This window comes from Dryobates pubescens, chromosome 2 (assembly GCF_014839835.1).
Source record: "Dryobates pubescens isolate bDryPub1 chromosome 2, bDryPub1.pri, whole genome shotgun sequence".
Classification (NCBI taxonomy): domain Eukaryota; kingdom Metazoa; phylum Chordata; class Aves; order Piciformes; family Picidae; genus Dryobates; species Dryobates pubescens.
Window position 1 is genome coordinate 43,059,340 of NC_071613.1, and position 24,461 is coordinate 43,083,800.

At 46.6% G+C, this 24,461-nt stretch overlaps 1 protein-coding gene across 1 annotated transcript in view; it reads right to left on the reverse strand.

The window, feature by feature from the left end:
• Window positions 1-24,042, reverse strand: part of TFCP2L1 (transcription factor CP2 like 1) — a 36,040-nt gene extending 11,998 nt beyond the window's left edge. The window contains exons 1-5 of the mRNA XM_009911124.2: window positions 23,981-24,042; window positions 19,661-19,812; window positions 2,180-2,256; window positions 505-610; window positions 127-233 (exon numbers count right to left, since the gene is read on the reverse strand). Of these exons, the coding sequence (XP_009909426.1) occupies window positions 127-233; window positions 505-610; window positions 2,180-2,256; window positions 19,661-19,812; window positions 23,981-24,042 (504 nt within the window). The remainder of the gene's footprint in view (window positions 1-126; window positions 234-504; window positions 611-2,179; window positions 2,257-19,660; window positions 19,813-23,980) is intronic.
• Between the last annotated feature and the right edge of the window lie 419 nt (window positions 24,043-24,461).

Consider the following 24,461-nt stretch of genomic DNA (forward strand, 5'->3'; position numbering starts at 1 on the left):
TCATTGTCACTTGAGTTTTATATTATCATCATCTTTTTCTTTTCATCATGTCCTGGCTACCTTATCTTATCAAGACCTGGAGAGTTATCGTTGCATTTACCCCAGAAATATCGTTTCTCTCTTTACCTGAATGAATGCTGAGGCTCTCTTTGATGGATCCCACAGAAATTCAACGGTGTTCAGCTGGGTTGGGCTGGCTCTGGGATCTAAGATACCAACTGACAGTGGAATATCTGTAGAAGAAAACCCCTAAAATTTTAAAAATATTAAATTGAAGAAGAGAAAGCATCTCTATACAATTACATGATGCATGTGAAAAGCTAAGTCACCAGTGATACAACTATTTGGGACCTATAGTGCTAGATTTCCTTCTCACTCAAAGACATATAGGATTCCAAAAAGAGCAGGGTATAAAAGAACTTAAATGCACAGGCAAACACCCCATACCTCATTCAGCACCTTGCTTTCAAACACTACACAGGTACCAAGATGAAATAGTCTCACCTATATCAAGGATGCGATCCCCAGGCCGACTCCACCTCCAGCCCTCGAGCTGCTGATGCTCTGTGTACTGCAGGCGTCGGTCATGGAAAACAACACGAATTATGCTCTGTTAAGGAAAGAGAGCAAGGTGAACAATGTGATCTGGAGGCCCTCCTCTTGAAATGATTTTGGTTCTCCAGCGTGGAAGCAAAAGCTAATCTGTTAGGTTTTTCACCCCCATTCATGAGGAGAGTAGAAGGTCCACCTAAGAGACCCAAAACCATATTTATCAAATTCCTAAGAGGTTCCTGCATGAGATCACAACACATCTTCTCCTTCACAGGGCACTGCATAATGCAGCCCTGTACAGCTTTCTGGGATTCAGTCTGGAAGCACTATAGCAATGCCCACCTAACCTTAGGTGTCATGCCATGTAAACACTATACCACCCCCACACCCAAAATGGCTCACATAGAGGTAATATTTCATGTGTCTGTACCATGCCCCAGTACCAGTGTATCCCACTCTGATTAGCCAATGTGAAAGCCAGCCTATCTCTGCACTGGTGGGACTAATGTGACTAGATACCTTGTCAATAGGAATTAAACTTGATTCCAGCCATTAACAGCCAGTCATTGGATTTGCCTCAGTGTAGTTAAACAATAGGAAAGCTTCTGTAACAGGAGAATTTTCACCTCTGGTCTGCAATGGTTGCAGCTAAGTCAGTAACTGGAGAAAAAAAGCTGGAATAAAGGCAATTCCGTGGGCAGACAAGTCCAAAGTACTCCTAGCTAATATATCCTTTTGTGTGTTCAGTGCTATACCTGTATGAGTTAACGATCCCTTACATCCCAGTTTCTCAAGCCCATGCTCCTGCTGGGGACTTTCATATCAACTGAGTAGGCAATTTGCCAACGAAACTGAGAAACACCCAAATCAAACCCTAGCTCCAAGAAGCAAGCAAGCTACAGTGGGAACACCTGTACAATTGGAATCCCAACCCACATGCTTCCTAAAATGGGTCAAAAGACAAGCGGGAAACTGCCTAAACTTGGACAACATAGGAAATCCAGACTGGAATCCAAATTTTGCAACTAGTCCCCACTTCTCAAAAGAAGTTCTGATGCAGGCAATCTAAGAACTGGGGAGAGGAAGGCTTGAAGGTTAGATCCAGAACCACAGTTTTTGAATTTTAATTATTTTGGGAGAGCAGAAACAACAAGGGGGAAAAAAAATCTCCCAAACCAAAAAGTCAAGTTCTATACCTTTGTAATTATACCCATTACCAAAGTAAACTGGAGCTATGCAGAATTTGCGTGGTAGAACAATGTAAACACCAGGGTCCTCCACTTGACATGTAACAACCCAGGTGTGTTGCTGCACTTAAGAAGGGAGACAATTCTGCCTCTCATCAGTTTGGACCTTGCTCACCTCTGAACTTTGGGATTCCCCCAAACCCAATATCCACAGTGACACTCTGGGGTCATGGTCACAAAGAGAATAAAGGTTCCCCTGAAGCCATGTAAAGCCAAGCTGCGTAGTCCCGTGAAACTACCACTCAACAACTCCATCAGCCCTGCTCATATTAAAAACAATGGCAAAGTATCTTCCATTGTCTCCGTTTGAGCAGAGTCAAGCCCTTCACTAGAGGCTGTATGTAGTAGCAGGAAGAAAATAAATCTATGTTTCTCCTTACCTTTACATATTTTGTGTTTAAATCTTGAAACTCTCCCAATTTCCTATTCTCAAGTAGACGGATTTCATAAGACTGACCTAGAGTTTAAGGAAACATTTCCAAGGTGTTTAATACGTTGTAGCAATGAGAGAGTCATGCTGGCATTTACATGGCTAACAAAGCATATGTTTGATCAGGGAAAGCTCATTTTTGGTAATACAACGCATTTGCCCCAGTAGTTGAGCAGGCACTAAAGCACAGCAGAAATTCAAGGGGAAGGTTTGTCTTTTAGCAATGCAAAGCTCTCAGTTAGGGCACTGATCACCGTCTGTGTCCTGGGGCTGCTACAGTTTTCTAGACACCCTTCAGAAAGTCACCAAAGTGTTAGAGGCAGCTGAACCCCAGCACCACCTGACTGTAACAGCACCGCCTTTATCCAGCCCTTCTGCTGAATCAATGGCCTTGTGGCACAACAGGTCTGGGCACTATTCTGCAGATACTTGGGCAAAATCTTGCCTTCTTCAGAGAGCACTCAGGCTTGAAAGATGTCTTGCTGAACCAGAAATACAAGATTTGTTCCATAAGGCCTTGAATGTGCCTGCCCAGGGCATAAATGCTCCTTCAGGGATGTGTGTGGAAGCAGTAAAGGGTATCACAGCATGTGAAAGGACCAATTCTGGGAAGGGAATTCATAATCCAGCACTCCACCACCCTCAGCATAAGAAATTTAACCAGTTCAGTAGAATTCAGCTAACTGGTTTATGAAGCAACATCTCTCTCCAAGACTGACAGCAAAGGGGACTGATGTCTCAATACTTTATGCACAAATGGCTAAGCACAAAAGCTCCTTGTGTAGGATCAGCTTTTTACAATAAACCTGCAGCTGGTACATAGGCAGGACTACAGCTTTGGGGTTAATGGAATGTATGTATACCTTAGAGCTAGTTTTTCTTGTTCATCTTGATATCCTCCCTTCTACTGAAAAATGTAAAAGGCAGGCCCAAGGAGGAGATGGCTTGAGTTTTCTGGCTCAACCAGTATCTCTGCAGAAAAAAACTGCAAAGCAGATGGATCTCCCTCTAAGCAGTTGCTACCAACAGAGAAAAAAATGCTACATTTCTGAACTTGGATCTAGAAACAGAAGAATTATGACAGCAGATGTGTCAGAAGGGCACCACGTTTCAGGCAGATTCTGGGAATCCCAGCTCTGCCAGTTGCCCTCATGAGCACAGGGATCGGTGTGCTTATTCAGCTGGCTGGCAGGGAGGAGGGGGGGAAGAAAAAAGGGGGGGAGGGGGAGAAATATGACAAAAGAGGTCATATTGAACCCCAAATGTTTGCACAACACTCCTACTGATGTCAATAGGAGTTCTGCAAACAGGAAATGACCCTTGAATCCAGCAAGTGGCTTAGGGCATGGGGAGAGTAAGTCATGTGAAGTACCAAACTAAGCACTGGAGGCACGCATAGATCTTAACCCATCTCTTTGCATGTAAGTAAACCAAAACAACAAATGACCTTCCTTTGGAGACTACTGGACAGCAAAAGTCCTGAAATTGAGGTCTTCCAACTTTCACTCACCAGACCTTCTGTGTTCCCACTGATACATGTCAAGCATGTTCACCTGGCAGTTTTAAGAGAGGTACCTCTGTCCCCATATAACTGATGCTGTTGCATTAGCATAAAAAAAGATGGGACTCCGGTTCACACAACTGGTTCTCTCTCATAGAATACAGAATTGTTTAGGTTGGAAAAGAGCCTTAAGATCACCCAAATCCAGCTGTTAACCTGGCATTACCAAGTCTACCACTAAAGCTGATGTCTAAGTGCCACATCTATTGTACCTGTGTATGTGTTGCACCTGTCTGTCTACATTGTATGAAGTATTTGGCTGCTCAGTGCCTCAGTTCAGGGATAGATTTCACCCGCTGTGGAGTGATACAGTTCACTGCCTTTAACAAATTTACACAGTCAAGCATCTCTTCCACTTGCAGTTCACTCCCATGCAAATATGAGGCTACTTAACCATTAAAGAAAATTAATTTGGGAGACAGAAAAATACATCTATGACTATATTCAGATAGGGTAAAAAGGACAGAGAAATTAAGTGGCATGAGCTGTGATACAGAGGAAGGCAATGGTAAAGCCAGAAGCACTGTCAGCCATTCAAGTGTCTCAGAAATGACCAGGGTTTTGGGACACCTTTGTGAACTGATACACTGTACTTTTGGGTCAGCCTGATTTGATTATTTGTAGTTCCAGTGAGATAAAAGAAAATAATGGGCATTGGCTACGGTCCTTTCAAACCAGCATCAAGCACTCCAACACTCTGCAGCATGCATCTTCCAGCTACTTGCATAGGATAGGAACAAAACTGCAGCCTTACAAACAACAAGCACCACACATCTCCTGCCAGCACTGATTCAGCTTGGATAGAGTTAGAAACAGATTCTGCCCACTGTTTAAAAAAAAAAAAAAGAAACTATAGTGGAGACAGAGTTAATATTAAATGGAAAGCCATAAAGGAAATAAAATGTTTTGATGAAAGATATATAGGTCATCTGATGTAAGCCCTGGAACTTGGTTTACGCCATGAAAAACCTCAGTCAAAACGGCATTTTATGCTAACTGCTTTCTCCCTGACCTCTGAATATTTCACTCCAGTTACTACACAGAGCTGTTATCAAAACAAAACTGCTCCCAGTCAAGCCTCAGAAAACACACAGCATTATCTCCCTCTCTGTGAGAATTTGGTCCCAGTTCCTCACAATTCCTTTATATGCAACTGGTTTGGTACTGAATTTGAAAACCTCATTCTCCCTACAACTTCTTCCAGCAAATTCTTTGCTTTGTGGCTAATGGTATCCATAATTCCTTTGTATAGCATGGACAGCATTCAGATACTGTACTTTTATATCACCAAACTGCTTGGATTGTATTTTCTTCTTTTAAAATACACCTTCCAACTCTTGTTTACACAGTTTTCCAACACCAGTACCAGCAAAGCTCCTGAAATCATGAATTACAATCTCAGCTCTGCAATTGCAACCACTGCAGGGGGTGGGGGGTAAAGCCCTACAGAATCAGTACTTGGATGTTGGAAAATAATAGTGACTTAAGCTTGAGAGAGCTGAACTCACCTTGCATCAAAGAAGTCACTCAAGACTCTGGTACACAGATTATTTATGAACTCTGGACCACTGACTCACCAGCTGGCACAGGCAGACAATTTTCTTCTAAAACTAATCAGTAATAGATGAATGTTACTCAGGTGGCTATTAGGTAAAGAAATGTGGCTGCATCAGAAATAGTGTGGCCAGCAGGAGCAGGGAAGTCATTGTGCCCTGTACTCAGTACTGGTTAGGCCACAACTTGAGTACTGTGTCCAGTTCTGGGCCTCTCAATTTAAGAAGGATATTGAGACTCTTGAACGTGTCCAGAGAAAGGCAACAAGACTGGTGAGAGGTCTCAAGCACAAGCCCTGTGAGGGGAGGCTGAGGGAGCTGGGGTTATTTAGCCTGGAGAACAAGAGGCTCAGGGGAAACCTTATTGCTCTTTACAACTACCTGAAAGGTGGTTGTAGCCAGGAGGGGGCTGGTCTCTTCTCCCAGGCAACCAGCACCAGAACAAGAAGACACAGTCTCAAGCTGTGCCAGGGGAAGTTTAGGCTTGAGGTGAGGAGAAAATTCTTCACAGAAAGAGTGATTGGCCATTGGAATGGGCTGCTCAGGGAAGTGGTGGAGTCACCATGTCTGGAGGTGTTCAAAAAAGGATTGAACATGGTACTTGAAGCCATGGTTTAGTTAGTCATGAGGTGTTGGATGATAGGTTGGACTTGATGATCTCCGAGGTCTTTTCCAACCTTATTGATTCTATGATACAACAACCTGTATTCCCAGTTCCCAAGACAGGCTGCAACTAGCTAAGCCCGTAAAATACAGCTGAAATATAGAGGGTTCCCCTATACTGAGCTTTTCCATCTGCCTCAAATGGAAATACAAATTAATACTGGCTAGGTGACATCTTTCCATGTCAGTGCTTGGTGGTGAAGCTGGAGACATGGGTAGAGTGTACCAATGATGAGGCTTTGCAATGATTTGATTGAATGGTCTGACTTTGACCAAGGCAGTGTCTAGCCCTCAGCTGACAAGGGTTTAACATCCACTGGGCTCAGATGGAAGGAAGAGCCTGAAGAAAGTATCTGTGGCAATGGAGAATGACAGTGGCAGTTTTAAAGCAGTCCCCCTTTACCATCATGTCATTTAAAACATTGCTTAAAATTTGTCTTAAATTCAGCCTTTAGGCCAGCAACTTGATGAAACCCTTTTCCTTCCATATTCTCAACGTTGGCCATAGCTGCACCGCCAGAGGCAACATGGGTTCAGGAGAGCTTCAAAGCTGGTGACCAGCCTGGTCTCTGGTCATGTGGTAATATTGGCCACATGCATCCAAGAGCACCTAAGGCATCTCTGTCACTACCTGAAACAAAGAGGACATTTTGCAAGCACATCCCCAGCCTAGATGAGGTGCAGCCTCCTGTCTGCCTGCATGACCCAGCACTCCCCTCGCACAGAGTTTGCCACAATCCTTCTTCTCTACCTCAGGCAGAGAACGGCAATAAATATTTTGAAAACCACAGCAAATTCCTGAGATGCAATTTGTCTCCCAGCTTCACTGAAACCTTCAGAGGCACCAGTAAAAATCTGGGCGGGTGATGATACACTGAAATTTGTATTTTGAACAGATATTCCCTGAGCAACAGCAAATGTATGCAGCCTCTTCCTAGGTTAGAGTTTGAGCAACCCTGCTTTACAAACAAGAGCGGTATCCAGCAAACTAGCAACCACCCAGGTTCACAGAGTTCCTGCTTGGTGATTCATAAAGCAATTGCATCTATCTTAAGGAGGATTTATGTACTGTTTGCTTTTAAAACTTTTATTGTCTTTGGTAATTAACACACATTAAATGCAGGCATGACCACTTACTGTGGGGACAAAAAGAGCTGAAAGTCAACAATTTGCTACGGGTGAAAAATAATTTCACTCGATGCAGGAACACTTTCACCTGCTCCAAGGTACAAGCCATAACAGCTTAACTGATTTCCATTACTGGAATGGAGTCAGCCATCAGGAATTTTAGGCAATTACTGATTATAAAATATTATAAAGATTTCAAGCTCAAAATTACATTTTGTTGAGAGATTATTTGCTCCACAACCATGCTAACCTGCTTGCTGTTTTTCAGTTTCAGTGTTAGGTTTCAAGGGCCACTTGCACTACGCGTTTTGTGGGGTGTTTTTTTCACAATACACAGATAATACACTAATTCCCAATTAGCATGCTGATGTTCCAGACCAGTATGACTCAGGACTTAATCCAGCCAAGTAGTCTGCTTGCCTTTCCAGCGACTAATTAAATCCTAACATTAGACTGAGCAATATCTCCAGCAAAAGTCTGTAAAAAGGGGGGGGGGGGGGGGGGGGAAGAAGGGGAGGGGGGGGAAAGAAGGGGAGGGGGGGGAGAGAGGGGGGGGAAAAAGAGGGGGGGGGGGAAAAGAGGGGGGGGGAAAAGAGGGGGGGGGGAAAAGAGGGGGGGGGGAAAAGAGGGGGGGGAAAAGAGGGGGGGGGGAAAAGGGGGGGGGAAAAAGAGGGGGGGGGAAAAAGAGGGGGGGGGAAAAAGGGGGGGGGGAAAAAGAGGGGGGGGAAAAAGAGGGGGGGGGGAAAAAGAGGGGGGGGAAAAGAGGGGGGGGGAAAAGAGGGGGGGGGAAAAGAGGGGGGGGGAAAAGAGGGGGGGGGAAAAGAGGGGGGGGAAAAGAGGGGGGGGAAAAGAGGGGGGGGGAAAAGAGGGGGGGGGAAAAGAGGGGGGGGGAAAAGAGGGGGGGGGAAAAGAGGGGGGGGGAAAAGAGGGGGGGGGAAAAGAGGGGGGGGGAAAAGAGGGGGGGGGAAAAGAGGGGGGGGGAAAAGAGGGGGGGGGAAAGGGGGGGGGAAAGGGGGGGAAAGGGAAAGGGGGGGGAAAGGGGGGGGAAAGGGGGGGGGAAAGGGGGGGGGGAAAGAGGGGGGGGAAAGAGGGGGGGAAAGAGGGGGGGGAAAGAGGGGGGGAAAGAGGGGGGGAAAGAGGGGGGGGGGAAAGAGGGGGGTGGGGAAAGAGGGGGGGGGAAAGAGGGGGGGGGAAAAGGGGGGGGGGGAAAGAGGGGGGGGGGAAAGAGGGGGGGGGAAAGAGGGGGGGGGGAAAGAGGGGGGGGGGAAAGAGGGGGGGGGGGAAAGAGGGGGGGGGGAAAGAGGGGGGGGGGAAAGAGGGGGGGGAAAGAGGGGGGGGAAAAGAGGGGGGGGGAAAGAGGGGGGGGGAAAAGAGGGGGGGGGAAAAGAGGGGGGGGGAAAAGAGGGGGGGGGAAAAGAGGGGGGGGGAAAAGAGGGGGGGGAAAAGAGGGGGGGGGGAAAGAGGGGGGGGGAAAAGAGGGGGGGGAAAGAGGGGGGGGGAAAAGAGGGGGGGGAAAAGAGGGGGGGGAAAAGAGGGGGGGGAAAAGAGGGGGGGGGAAAAGAGGGGGGGGGAAAAGAGGGGGGGGAAAAGAGGGGGGGGAAAAGAGGGGGGGGGAAAAGAGGGGGGGGGAAAAGAGGGGGGGGGAAAAGAGGGGGGGGGAAAAGAGGGGGGGGAAAAGAGGGGGGGGGAAAAGAGGGGGGGGAAAAGAGGGGGGGGGAAAAGAGGGGGGGGAAAAGAGGGGGGGGAAAAGAGGGGGGGGAAAAGAGGGGGGGGAAAGAGGGGGGGGAAAGAGGGGGGGGAAAGAGGGGGGGAAAGAGGGGGGGAAAAGAGGGGGGGAAAGAGGGGGGGGAAAAGAGGGGGGGGGAAAAGAGGGGGGGGGAAAAGAGGGGGGGGAAAAGAGGGGGGGGGAAAAGAGGGGGGGGAAAAGAGAGGGGGGGAAAAGAGAGGGGGGGAAAAGAGAGGGGGGGGGAAAAGAGAGGGGGGGGAAAAGAGAGGGGGGGGAAAAGAGAGGGGGGGGAAAAAGAGAGGGGGGGGAAAAAGAGAGGGGGGGGAAAAAGAGAGGGGGGGGAAAAAGAGAGGGGGGGGAAAAAGAGAGGGGGGGGAAAAAGAGAGGGGGGGGAAAAAGAGAGGGGGGGGAAAAAGAGAGGGGGGGGAAAAAGAGAGGGGGGGGAAAAAGAGAGGGGGGGGAAAAAGAGAGGGGGGGGAAAAAGAGAGGGGGGGAAAAAGAGAGGGGGGGGAAAAGAGAGGGGGGGGAAAAGAGAGGGGGGGGAAAAGAGAGGGGGGGGAAAAAGAGAGGGGGGGGAAAAAGAGAGGGGGGGGAAAAAGAGAGGGGGGGAAAAAGAGAGGGGGGGGAAAAAGAGAGGGGGGAAAAAGAGAGGGGGGAAAAAGAGAGGGGGGAAAAAGAGAGGGGGGAAAAAGAGAGGGGGGAAAAAGAGAGGGGGGAAAAAGAGAGGGGGGAAAAAGAGAGGGGGGAAAAGAGAGGGGGGAAAAGAGAGGGGGGAAAAGAGAGGGGGGAAAAGAGAGGGGGGAAAAGAGAGGGGGGAAAAAGAGAGGGGGGAAAAAGAGAGGGGGGAAAAAGAGAGGGGGGAAAAAGAGAGGGGGGAAAAAGAGAGGGGGGAAAAAGAGAGGGGGAAAAAGAGAGGGGGGAAAAAGAGAGGGGGGAAAAAGAGAGGGGGGAAAAAGAGAGGGGGGAAAAAGAGAGGGGGGAAAAAGAGAGGGGGGAAAAAGAGAGGGGGGAAAAGAGAGGGGGGAAAAAGAAGAAAAAGGAAAGGAAAAAGAAGGGGAGTAAAAAAAAAAAAAGGAAAAAAGAAAAGGAAGGGGGCGGGGAGGGGGGGGGGAGAGAGAGAGAGAAAAAAAAGGAAAAAAAACCACCAAAACAGCCAACCAACCAACCACCAACCCAAGTCCTCTTTCTCATAATGGATCCACACAGCACTAGACAGAACCAGCCTGGAAACTGTTTGATTATTAAGCCAAGCTGGCCAATAAACATTCCATTTAGCAACTTTATATGGACATCCTAAATAGTGCACAGATAAAGGCAAAGGAATGCTGACAGTCAAATGCAGCATGCAGAAGGTGAGAGAGGGGTGGGAGGGGAAAGAAAGCATTCTTCCTCCCAAACCCAAGCACATCCAGCAGGGAGAAGGATCACCTTTGAAACAGCCAAATGCAACTATTCAGGGCATCAGGCATGCGCAGAGATTTTTCTGACAAGAAAGATTAATGAACTCCCAGGGTAAAGCGGCAAGTGACAGAGCTGGCAGCTGAACCTGTGTGCTTGACTGCCCACACCTTTTCAGCCAGATGAAAGCAAAAATTAAACTTAGCATAAGACTTGCTTAACTGTCCCATGTGCAGATATTATGAAAAAAGGGCAGAATCCACCCTCCTCCGGCCACAAACGGCAGTGGGTATTCTGCAGTTGCTTACTGCAGCCTCGTTTGACAAGATGCTGTAGGAGATGTTTATCCAGTGGATATTGTGAATTCACAAGCTACACAATAGGCCACCCTGAAAGTTCCCACTCTGCTAGGACCATGGAAATACTGCAAAGGAGGACCAACTGTGAGCCAGGAAATGCAAAAGGAACACAAGAGTCATGTTGACTCTGCAGGCCCATCTTGCCCTATGTTTTATCTTCAACAACATCATCCAGTTATAAGCACACAGAGAGCGCAGGGTGAGCTCTTACCTGGCCCTATCTTCCCAATTTTTGATATTGGGTGCCTAGATTATATCCATATCAAGCTTCCCAGTCATGACCAATGCTCACAGACTCCTCTTTTGTGTGGTCTCCTTCCAAACTTGCTTGTACTGTGACAATAATAACTATGATTTACACGTGCCTTGCTTTAATATTGACAGTCTTGCTCTTCACCTGCCTTCTACCTGTTTCCCTTGGAAGCAAAGCTGCGTTAGCCTCACTGTGTTCAGTACCCATCTGAGTCCAACACTGAGGATACCCGCCCTACTTGCCACTACCAGCAGGGCAGCAAGACTACAGGAACACAGCAGACCAATTCAACTACAAATTCTACTACCATACCATAGAGCTTCACTGTCATCATCTCTCCTCCTATGTTTTTCCTCCTTTTATAAATCTGCTCCAAACTCAAGAGGGAGGTTGTCCCTTCTTCCTCTTTCTGTACCTCTTTCTTGTGGGAAAGCCAAACACATGCCTCAAAGTGCAGCTTGCTGGAGGAAAATTTGAGTGCTCAGTTACTATATGAACATTTGGCTGAGCCCTGCTCTTCCCAGACTTTTGAAGATAGTCTGGTTTACAGTGGTGACACTTCATAGCTAACAGGCACTAACAGAAACACTCCTCATTTGCAGCGGTTTCTACTCAAAAGAGAGGGATGTACATTTAATTCCTACAAGACTAGAGGCTAGCTTTAAAACAAGGACACACAACTAGCTAATAAATACAGAAACACTCCCAGTTGAGCTGACAGTATGCACTCAGGCTTCTCTTGCTCAGACCTCATCCACTTTGTTGGACCCCACCTAATCTAAGCCATGGTATAAACTTTGATTTTTAATATGAATTAATCATCGAAGAAATTGTGGACTTCTGGTGGAAAGTTGAAAAAAAACAAAACATAATAATCTGCCCTGTGAAAATCATTTCTTCCTGTATTTCCACTTCTCTAGCATGTATTTGAAACACCCAGGACTATCTTAGTCACATCTGTCCAGCTCAGAAAACTTCAGCCCCCTCTGTGTAAGTAAAAAAATACAGGCTTTTTCTGGTTTCAGCCTGTTCTAAGTCAATTTGGACAACAAGTTTTATAGCTCTGTAAGAGCAGCTTTGTGTGTAATATTTACTTGAGTTTCAGATAACCAAGAAGAATGGTCCTGGGTGAGGGTGCTGAAGAGGGATGCAAAAGAACCGAGTACAACTCCTGACTCCACCTAGCATCTCCCTCAGATGCCCTCAGGTAAGTTGATTCCTTCACCATGTTTCTGCAGTAAGAAACTGGGAGAAAGCAAGGCCCACACCTGTAGATGGCTATTCAGTCAATGCCTACCAGAGAGCAGGGGAGATGATGTGACTGGCAAATGTCTCACCAACACAGACTGAACCTTTGACACTGGTCAGAAATGTGGCACCAAGCTAGGACAGGAGGAATCTCACTGCTCAAGTACTTGCTGTCTAGTTTCAGGAAGACATAATAAATGCTAGGTAGGAAGCAAAGCTGGGGGGGGTGTGGGGGTGGGGTGGAATTGTGGGGGGTAGGTTTTAAGCCCCTTTAGAAAAAGAAATACATTCTTTCTATCAAAACAGATAAACATGTCAAAACTATGGTATTTCTCAAACCTCTTCTTGCTGCCTAAACTGGGATCTTTCAGAGCAATGCAAATTAGAGAAAGGTAACTTCTCAGATTGATAAGGTACATTTGACACACACATTAAATGCTGTAAAATCACAAGAAAAAATTTCACCATCATAAATACAGGAATCTCAAAGTAGATATGGATAATGGAGGAAAGCAGAAAAAGTGGCACAGAATATAACAACAAAAAAATAAATCTTACTTCTCACTACACTCCAAAGAACTTCTGAGCACTTCCTTCCTTCAGAGATATTGAAGATTTATGGAAGTGGGAGAACAAAATGTTGTCTAGGGGCTTCCAGTAGGAGTTGTGCACAGGCTACAATCCAGCAAGTTCACAAGCCCAGTTGAATTTCATCCAGATGTTAGCAACAGAAGAAAGGATTACAGAAAGAATAGAAAACAGCCTCTTGGTAATAGACAACCGAGATTCTAGCTTCCTAAGGACAACAGAAGTCAGATGCTCTTCTTATGCCGAGGTGCCCTGTCATCTGAAGCAAGATTCATAGTGAGCTTCGGGACAGTGTGGTTTGGAGACAGGGTTGTTTATCCTGGGCTGCCAAGCGAAGACAGAGCTGCCAAACATATGGGGAAATTGCTGCTAGCACAATTAATGGCTTCAGCTGAGACACCAGAACCTACTCAGAGCTGTCTTCAAAGTTAGGCAGGAGACAAATTCCTTCTACAAAGATGAAGAGGTGCACCGCAAGAAGCAAAAACGCCAAGTAGCCAGTCTCAGACATAACAAGGACAAACCAGCTTTGTTAACCATTTTTAAAACCATCCAGGTCCAGGAATAGAGTGAAAAAGGGTTGAGGGACCACAGATGCATAGGTGGGGAGTCACCACAGAGTATGTGATATTTACAACCTCAATGACATGAAGCCATTGTTGTGCCTGTGATCACAGACAAGGGTGGAGGCATGTTCACATAGGAAAGGCCACCAGCAGCAGATCTCCTTGAAATACCCAGGGCCTGGTCAGTAATGGCAGTGATTGTTAGGAAAAGAGGTAGTTCTTAGCATGGGACAAAGCAAAAATATCCCCACAAACAGAGCTATAATTAACCAGAAGCACACCCAGGCAGAGCTGGTCACTCAGCCATCTCTACACTTCATTTAGGCAAATAAAGAATTGTTCCAGGAAAACTACAAACATTCAGACAGTTGTGACCCCATAAAAACTCAATTACGTAGGAGTTAACGTCAATACAAAACAGCTTTTTTTCATTTACTGTAAATCTTGGTGTTTAAAACTGGGTTCTCTGGGTATAGACAACTGAATTTGAACTTTAGAATTTAAGGGAGGCAAGCGTTCTCTTTTCCCTTCTAAGGCAAACAATCAGTTTCCAGATGTCCTCTTCAGCTGCTCATTGCCCAGTGCTTTCTGCACCTTTCTTCGGAGGAGAAATGAGACCATGTCTGCAGTGAGCTGTGACAGGACACTACCCAGAAGGCTCTAAACATAGCCTAGTTAAAATGGTACCAGTTTATGCCCGTGTTTCAAACACATATACATGCTTTTGCACCTGAAATTTGGGGCTTTCATTTAGGTACGGCCCAGACTGGAACTAAGACCATCTTTAGCTTCACGAGGCATCTGCTGCTTCTGTATTTCTACGGCAATGCTCCCAGCATCATCGTAGGTCTTCTCAGATGTCAGTGGTTTTCTCTCATGGTTTGGGTTTTTGGCTTGTTTGTTTTCTGAACTGTCTAGGACTGGCAATAAAGATGACTCCTGGAAGACACTGTAAAGCAGAGCCTTCCTAACCCTAACCAGCTGTATACTAAAATCCTCATATGGCCAAGAACCACAAATCGCATACCACAGATCTGGCGAGATGAACAGAGCCCAGGAAAACTTTACAGGCAGGTGACAGCCAGCTACTCTGAAGTACCACTGGGGGACAGGGTGGGATTTGTCACACAGCCTGCTCTCAGTGACCCTCTGCAACCAACCTTAACCACCCGCTAGTTGGAGTAATTTAGACCTGAGGCTCCAAGCCAACCCCATGCTGGTCATGAAACAGAATCATGACTTGAATAGCTCACAGTCCACATGTGGTTCTGGCACTACAAGCTGATTCCCTTGGGCAATGACTTTCAGGTTTTTATGGGGTTTGGCCTTTTGTTTTGTTTTTTAAAGGAATTATTTTATTTCCTCACACTTATTATCATTCAGATCTACTATACAGTGCCTGTTTCCTCTGCATTCCTCCTGGTGCAGTTTCTGGAGCCACCTTCTTTGCTCCCATTTCTGTCCACGTTTGAGACTAGTTTCAACCAGTCATGGTCAAACCACACCCCATATGACTGTAGACCATGGAATATGCAACTGCACCAACCCCTCTTGCTAAAGCAGTGGTTTGTAATATGGTTGCTGGTTGGTTGTTTGTCTGAAAATCCCTATCCACAAGAGACACTGAAATAGTGCTAAAAGAGAGGCTAGCTCCAAAAACATTAGGGCGATGCTTGTGCTGCAGTCTCCTGGACAGTGTAGCTCTGCTGGCAGATGCAATCCAAAGGAGCAATGCCAGCAGGAGCTCCCAATGTGAGGACAGTACCTTTATCAGTTCCGTGGACTGAAGGGAGAGCAGTGTTAAGACACCGTACTAATAAGTCTATGCTTGGTCTCACTGAGTGACTAATCCTCCTGAGGTCCAGTAAAGATCTATTAATGTAGTAATAGCCCTAAGGATTAGCAAACTAAGATCACATTCAGTTTGGGATAGCAGGGCCCTGGCTCCAGTTTCCCAAGTAATGTGGGAAGGCAGTGGGGGAAAGAAATCAGGAAAGACAAGGGTAATGAGTCAGTCTTTGGAAACCAAGCTAAGGATTGGATTCTAGTTACTTCATTTGCAGGCTGGTTCTAGAGCTGCAGCCAGCAAGCACTCAAACACAAGCAGACAAAGTTGAAAGCCTGCCACAGCCAAATGTCCCCAGGTCAACTTCGCACAACAGTTAAGTTTACAGCCTTATGCATCCACACATACGCTTCCTCTGTGCTTGCTGAAAACACTGCTCTCTAAGGAGTCCTCTCAATTTCCTCCCTCATCCTTGTGGAGAGCTCCTCAGTGCCACTAGACCTCTTCTTTGGATCTATCCAGCAAAAAAATAAGGCTCATGAGAAATCATGTTCCACAAGCCTGGAGCCCTCCCTCCCACCCCTCTCCTGTTTGTACATCAGAATCCCTGGATAGCCCTTCTTTCTAATCCATATTAAACCCTTTCAAATCTCACCTAAACCTCTCCACTAGTTCCTTTTCTATGGTTCTTCCACCTTTCCCCACTCCATAGCTCTGTTCTTTCTTTTATCCAGTTCACACATGGACTATCTCCTGAGCTGGTCCACTCACCAATCACCACCGAACCAGTCATGTGTGGAGTGTAAGTGTTTCAAACAGGGAGCAGAGCTATTGCAGGGTGACAAAAGGTCAGTTACTGAGTGGTGAAGAGCTCAAACCAGGAAGGAACATTTGGATATTGAGGGGCAACAGTCATTCAGCAAGCAGAAAACCCCAAGCCCAGTCCTTACAATCTGGATAAGTGACCATACTGGATGTGTGTTGGTTTGCTGGAGCTGAGACAGCCACTGTGTGTTCGTATCTGCCTTAATAGAAGCCAGCTATGACTGACACCAGCATGGATAGGGTGGAAGGACATCCATTTACAAAGTTACCCATTTGCTAAAGTAATCCATTTCAAAACTCAAGCATACAAGGAAGAAGGGAAGCTTTATGTAACAGTGTTTGGCCAGACCAGGATAAGTACAGGAGGGTAAGGTGCAAGAGATGTCCCTTTGTTTACAGTCAGTGTAAGGTGATAAGGTGTAGGCAATGATCTGAAATGCTTATTCATGAGAGGGCTATGGCACTGCACCTGAGTGTCAGTACTCTGCAGCCAGTCAGTTCTTTTGCCATGGCTTGACTGTTGGCTGCAGAGATCTGGGTTGCCTCAAGGTACCCTTCACATACCTCCTCAGGCTCATACAACTTAATTCCATTAATGGGATTAATTTTCTCAAAGCCTTCAACTCGCACTTAGTTCATGCAGATCATCAATGGAGATCAGTGTGGCAGCACCTGGGTAGGATTCCCTCGTTTTTGGAGAGCAGGTCAAAGTAAAGAGTTGCAGCACCCTCCTCTGGTTTTGGAGAGGGAATGGAAAAATACCTACACAGCAGGTACCTGCTGGGAAACTATATAGCTGAAGAATCAAAAGTGGTTCCTAGAGAAGAGTGGCTGAAATGAACACTCAAGCACTTCAGTTTTTGCTTTTGAACAGACACCCTTAGTTTTTTATTCCAGATATTCAGTGCAGATGTCATGCAAAAAAAGACTAAATACCTTTTTATGTGGAAGTTCCTAAACAAAAATCTGTAAGTGAAATGGGTGATTACCTGCAAACTCAGACTGATTCTGTGTCCTGGAAGTGCAAAACAAAGGGTCAGCTCTTTTTATCACAGTATCACCACGGCTGGAAAAGACCTCAAAGATCATCGAGTCCAACCTGTCACCACAGACCTCATGACGTGAGGCACCAAGTGCCACGTCCAATCTCCTCTTGAACACCTCCAGGGACAGTGACTCCACCACCTCCCTGGGCAGCCCATTCCAATGACAAATGGCTCTCTCCATGAAGATCTTTCTCCTCACCTCGAGCCTAAACTTCCCCTGGCACAGCTTGAGACTGTGTCCCCTTGTTCTGGAGCCGGTTGCTAGAGAGAAGAGACCAACCCCTTCCTGGCTACAACCACCTTTCAGGTAGTTGTAGAGAGCAATGAGGTCACCCCTGAGCCTCCTTTTCTCCAGGCTAAACAGTCCTAGCTCTCCCAGCCTCTCCTCATAGGGCTTGTGCTCAAGGCCTCAACCCCAGGCAATGTCCTCATTGGTATCCCACCAACAGAAATAAGACTTCTCAGCTCTGACCACAGCTGGCTGAAAAGTGTCTAGCATTCTCTTCTCCCCTTACCTGTATTTACCTTCATTGACCACACAGGCTTCTCACAGCAGCTCATACCCACATGGGAGCATGTCTGTTTTCCTAACTATCACAGGCAAGGGATTTTGGTCTAAATGATTTGGTATCAAGGTAGACTACATCTCAGATGAATTCGCAGTTAAGGCCTGCCCTTGCTACTGGAATGGGTAAATTCTGGGAGCAAGAGTGCAGCCAGTAGTATGGACACTGAAGTAACCTGCTGGAGTGGAGCAGAATGGCTTTTAAAAAGGAGGCACACTGCAACATCTCAAGAAAATTAAAAAAAAACACAACCAAAAACACCACAGCCCTAAAAAATACACAAATAAATTCATCTACATACAGACAGCACTGAATGTCAAGAGTTTTCCCCAGAAATCCAGAGCATCTCAGTGAAAGGAGGAAGACAAATTGCTTGAGAGCTTAAATAAATTGAGGTGAGGATGCTCCTGAGAAGGTGGTAGGCAGATACAAAGCTCCTGCCAAGAGGAACAGAAAGCAATGAGCAATTCAGCTGTCAGGTCATGCACCACCTTTTACCACTAATCACCCCAAAGACCCTCTAAGAAGAGGTGCACTGTGGCAAGGCAAGAGCACCAAGAAGTGCTCACTCCTTCCCCCCAGCAGATCCCAACTCCACCCTTCCGCACAGCTCCTGCTATCCTCACCCATACTTTGTTCCTTCAGCCTGTCCAGCCTCATGATCCCCATGCTGTATTCTGCAAGGACACATCCCATCTTTCCCCTTGAGGGATGAAAGACAGGTGCAGAAGATATCCAAGAACTGGAGGTCTACCAAAGAAACAGGTCACTAAGCAGGAGAAAGCCTAACACAGCACAGTCTATCTGCACAGGGAAACAGACTGCTCTAGTCACGCAGGTCTTTCAAAACTCATGGCACTGTGTACAGAGTTGTCTGACTTTGGCCCTACCAAGGTAAAAAGCCAGGCACTGCCTCATTTATGCTGAAATATTTGGTTATCAGCTGCTCTTCAGAACACAAAAACTTTTACTTGGAAACAGGAAGCAACTGCAATACATCTCCATCTTACCCTTGATATGCCTGTATCACCTCCTGGGGTCTGCTGTATTTGGATAGATAAACTGGAAGACAGTCACAAACATCAAGCATCTTTTGATCCTGGAGGACAACACTGTGTGACAGGAAACATGTGGCTCCATGGGTAGAGCCTGCAGCACCTGGCTGATATTTCTTTGGGGGCTCCATGGGTCTAGCATCTAGCAACAGATACAGCAACCAACCACACCTGAGATCAGAGTACAAGGGAGTTCAGGAGTCTGCTTTGTACACACAGAGAAGCCTAGACAGAGAGGCACCTGAGTGAACCTCATGTTCCATGCACAAAACTTAAAGAGCTGGGTCAGTGTCCTGAAGCAGGAGAGAATCTGAGCATCAGGGCAGACAACCTTTAGCTTGTCACTAGGCTATTGCCCTTGTTCACATGACAGAAAATAAGCATAGTAAGTTTTAGCATAATCTATGCCTGGAAAGATATGATCCCCCTGGGAGCCATGCACAGGAGGTGCTGCAAAGTGACAGCCAAACTCCTACCGCTTGATGTGCCTGCACAAATTCTGCCTAAGAGAAAAAAAGCCTAAAAACACTACACAGTGCTTGCTTATCCAGGATAAAAAAACTAGCCTATGAGATCAGTTACAGAGAACCCTGATGTACTGAACCAGAGCACTGCACCCAGCAGAGCCACATCACCCAGCTAGTGGGAGCAATGTCACACCCTGCCCAGATCACCAAGAAGCCATTTGGACACCTGCTAATTCATCTCCTAAGCAATGGTTTCCGGCAGCACTTGAGACTTGCAATGTTCAGAGCCCTCTCCAATGCAAAGTTTGCTGCTTAATTATTCTGGCCTTTGAAGATGAAGGTAGGAGGCTGCAGTTTAAGTTGTCTGAGATCAAGCTAGTACCTGGCCACAGGAAACTAACTGTTCATGCTGTCACATTGTTTTAAGTCAACAGGTAAATGACTAGTACTTCATTGTAACAGTGGAGCATATGGTATAAAACCATGAAACCTCAAATATTCCTCCTTTCCTCCATCATCCTCCCCATTTCTGTCCCTTTTTTTCTCATCCCAATACCCTCCCAGTAAGGCACCAATATGGGATTAAATCTCTCTGAGTCATTCCCAGGGTGTATGCCCTTCTTCAGTGTAGTAAAAACCCTACCTTGGTTGAGGTAGGTCAGGGTTTCTTCATGCAGTTTCACAGCAGGTGATGTGGCTGTGCAAAGGACGTACTGAAAGGGTGGCAGTTTGGCATCATTCTCAGGAGACAGCTGCGGTTCTTCCTGCTTGAAGATTGGCAATGCAAGGACATCTCTGCAACATACAATTCACACATTTAGTGAGAAACACTTTACAGAATATCCTGCCTCAGTCTCCACTTGAATCTCATGCTCTGAAATAATGCAGATGATCTCTGGAGAACCATGAGTTATAATGGCTAATAAAAGAAGGAATTTGGCCTGCGTAATGTAGCAAGGTAATTTTTGCCTCTAAGATGACGGGGGGGGGAGGGACACCAAACCACAGCATTAGCAAAATAGTATTTTAGATAATATATTTATATTTTTTAAAACATAAAACAGATTAACTTTTCAGTTAAGCAGTCTTCCTGATGAGGAAAAAAAAAAATCAACAAAAAAATTCTTCAGTTATCAGATTAGTAAAATGTCTACAAGCAGCCAAGGGTGAAGAGCAGACAGCGACAGTGTCAAAGAGACACATTCAGGTACATGACGGCATGAACTGCTGGACTGACTCATAACACATCCTTATGGTCTAATAAGCTTGGTCCCAAGGAATTGCATAGGTTTCACCAGCACTGGGCTACCTTCATAAATGCACACAGAGGTGCTTGGGAGCAGATTGACTAGGACCTGCACACAGTCCCAGCTCTTGCTCCTTTACAAGACGTTCATGCTGATCTGCCTACTGGTTCAGTGTCAAAGTGACTGCAACCCCCACTAATCCCCAAGCAGAACAGGTATTAGCAAGGCTGAGAGCACAACAGAATGATTAGTACAGAATGACACGACAGGAAAAGCATTCTTATCTCAAGCATGTCTGATACTGAAGAACCACATTAGCCTCTCCCATGTTCACCACTGCATCCACCTACTTCACACATTAATATCCTTCCAAATTAGAAAGATTATTTTGAACAGAGACAGTTCAGAATACCAAGTAATTTTTCCCCTCCTCCATTTCCTCCAGATGTGTGAAGACTCAATGTCTATTAGAGAGGCTATGGTTCTGCTCCTTTCAGTGATCCCATACAAAAAAAAAGCTTCCAGAAAAACTGGTCAGGAACACACCAGGGCATACAGGCACAGTACCTGTGGAAAGGGCATTAAGAATTCTTTCCTTGCCTGTTCCGTTAATCATCCACCCTGCACTCACTTGTAGCACCCACAACCTTGAAGGCTACCCAGGTCATGAATGAAACAGTGCAGCAGTTCATAGCGGTTATGCTGAAGAGTCTGGTTCAAACACAGGTACTCCTATTTATGGCAAAATAAAGCCAGAGAGCAAACTGTGCCATTTTAGATAGATACAGGAGAAAAGAAACCCCCATCTCTTTCCATTCTCTCTTCCAACCCCACCTCCTCTATGTTATCACCAACTTGAAGGCAACCAGCCCCATTTGCTTACTAGCATAACTGACATAATCACAGCTCTTGCCTCACTGCAGCCATAGAGAGGGGGCTGTTTTTCCCCTTAGTGATGATGATTTACTACAGTAATGAAGTGGCAGAAATGCCTGCAGTAGATGTCTGAAATAGATAGCATTGCTCCACACACACAGGATCCGATACCACTCCACAGAGTCATCTTGAGCAGCCGGATGCCAGCATTTGCTCTTAGGCCACTCCTCTGCACAATGCTGTCGGAATGCATGCTGCTCTACAGATGAGAGCAGGTCCAAAGCTCTGAAGCCTGAACGCTTCTGCCCTTCTGCAGAAACAGTGCGCAAAATCTGGTCCAGGTTTAACAGTTAAGGCTGAAGAATTTTTCCACCTATTCAGCTGAAACAGTTGAGAAATCTAGGCAAAGGGAAGTCAAAATTCAAACATCGTATTTCAGGTTCTTAATACCCCTACACTTGCTGGAGCAGTAGTCTGGTCACTAAAGACTGTAAATGTGGAGGGATCCATTATTTGCCGTCTGGAAAGCTTTGCCACATTAAAGCACTAACAAAACCACACAAGTTAATAGCCTTTTTATTCCTATAGCATTTAATCTAATAGCCAGTGGTATCCTTTACTTTGGATTAAGCCCTTCTATAACATTTCACCTTACTAAAGCTTTAGGAACTTAGAAGGATGTGAGCAACTGATCAAGGCTTAAAAGCCTTTCTAAACTACAGGTATAAGCCATCACAGTATTTGTTTGACTCTCTTCACTCAAGAGTTGCAAATCAAGTCATAGAAAAAGCGGGCTTTTACCACCACTCCCATCCTTAAAAAGATAGAGGGAAAACCCTTAAAGCTGCCCCAAATTCTATCTTTATGCCAAATCTTCACAGTTTGGATCTTAACCGACACTTAGCCCACTTACCTGGGAAGGGATAAGGCTATCTGAGTGTTCAGTCAGCTGTCAGAACAGAGAGTAGAATATATACAGGGTAAAAATGAATGAAGATTCACAAGGATTTTTCTGTAGTACTGTCTTGCTACAACCACAGATACCACGGAGGTATGGCAGAATTTGCATGGATGCCTGAGATACACAAAAAGCTTTTGATCCCTCCAAAGTATAACTGATACAAACTTTTCCTACAGCAACTTCAAGGACTGCACTACTTCAGCTTCATCTGCAGAGTCACTACAAGTGAACGTGAGAGCCTTCAGAAAGGCACAACTCAGCAGAAAATTGCCCCTCTAGAAACACGTGTCCTGACAAATTCCCACAGAGAGTGAATTGGCCCAGAATTCAGGTCCCTACAAACAAAAAAGGCTGTTATTCAGCTGACCTTCCTTGAAACACCTGAGGCCATTGCTGCCATAAAAATCGGGTTTAGGGCTTTTAGTTGCAGATGAAAAACACCACAGTTGCAGATACTCACTAAACCTGAAGTTTGTTCCTAAACTCTTGACAGGTCACCTTCACACTGGAAACTTTCCTGCCAGATCGGGTATCCTTTTTCCCCTGCCTTGGTAGCATCAAGCCAGCAAAAATAACCTAACTTGTTTCCTGGCCAGTTAAAAAGAATTTGAATTGTGGGCTCAAGCCTGACCTGGACTTAACAATCTTGTAGCACTCATGTTACAAATCCAAGGAGTTAAAGAAGCAGCCTGAGCACCATCAATGCTCCTTAATGCAGAGACAGCACACACAAGGATCAATGCTGATGCTCCTCTGCTACTACCATTCTCACTGTCCTAAACTAATCAGGCTTGTAAGCACCAAGCAGGAGAGAACAAAACTTTTGCGACATACACACTGTTAAAACACTTCACTAGGATGGAGTGAGGTGAAGAACCTTGCACAAAGGAGTGGAGAAGAAAGAATCTCACAGTGACAAATTCTCATTCAGTAAAATAACAATTAATTTGCAAATACACTGAGAGAGAGTAGGAAGAGCTCTGTCTCTTTGAAAAAGAAACACCCTCTGTGTTTGAAGTGCTTCACCAAAAAAACTCTCAACATGTTTTTTTTTTTTTTTGGGGGGGGGAGGGGGGGGTACATTTTGAAAGCACTTGTACCACAGCCAGGTTCTCAACTGCTGCAATTCAGCGAAGTCGCACTTCAGCCAAGGAGGAGCAGCAGCAATTGACACCAGCTGAGAGCTCAGCTTTACATAGAGGAGAAAAAAAATAAAATATTTATAAGCACCCAGCAGAAAGGACATTCCCAAATTTGTCTGCTTTGTTATCTTTTGGAGGGAGGAAATACGGTTTTGTGCTACACATGTTACAGACTATTGTTTAGCAGCCCTTATGCTTAAAATTAGGCGCATTTAATTAAACTCAACTGTGTAGAGACAGGAAAAAGCTGGTTTAGACAAGTTCAGAAAGTGAAAATCTGAGCTTTTTACCCATCGTCCCAAAAAGAAGAGAAAGAAACCTCATCTTTAGAAAACTGGATGCTCTCTTAGCTTGCCAACAGACGCTCTCCACAGACTTTCGCCAGAACTTTGGAACTGTGGCATCGTCTCCCTTTTAACTGCGCTACCTGAGCCCTTGATGAGAGGAAAGCTGGCAAAAGCGGTAAAGCAAAATTGTAGAGAGCTGTCTGACTTGGCGCTGAGAGCGGGGGAAAGAAGGAAAACAAACAAACAAACAAAAAGATAGAGCCCACTCTCTCAGAGCCCGCAGCGCTAGCACCGGACGACGCGATGGCTCCTCGGGGTACCGCTAGCGGGTATGCCCGGGGCAGCCCGGCGAGCGGGCAGCCTTGAGGACGGAAGACAACCGCTCCCACCCGACACCAGTGTCGAAGGCGCCTGGCTCCCCCGGGGGCTTCCTGCTGCCCGGGGACTCACCGCAGGTAGCTGCCGGTCGAGTGCTGGTTGTAGTGCTCCGGCTGCGTGTGCCAAAACAGCATCTTGGGGGCGGTGGGCAGGACAGGGAGAGGGCCCGGCGCTGTCCCTGGGGCAGGGGGAGGCCGGGCGACAGGAAGGGGCCAGCCGGGCTGCCCACCCCAACGCGCGCCGGTGACGGCTGCGGCCAAGCAGAGCCGCGGCCCCCGCGGCTCCCGGCGCTTTTATGGCCCAGCCCCGGCGGCCGCGGGTTGGCCGGGCCGGGGCGCTGGAGCCGATCGAGCCCTCCCCCGGCCCGCCCCGGCCCGCCCCGGTGCCATTCTCGGCGCGCCGGGCGCGCACGGGTCGGGGCAGCCCAGGGGCGGAGTGAAGAGAGGAGCACGCAGGGGGAGGGAGGTGGGCTTGCCCAGGGAGCGCTGGAGTCAGAGGGGGTGCGCACGGGGTACCCGCTGAGAGTGGCCCTGTAGAGGAAGACTTGAGTGTG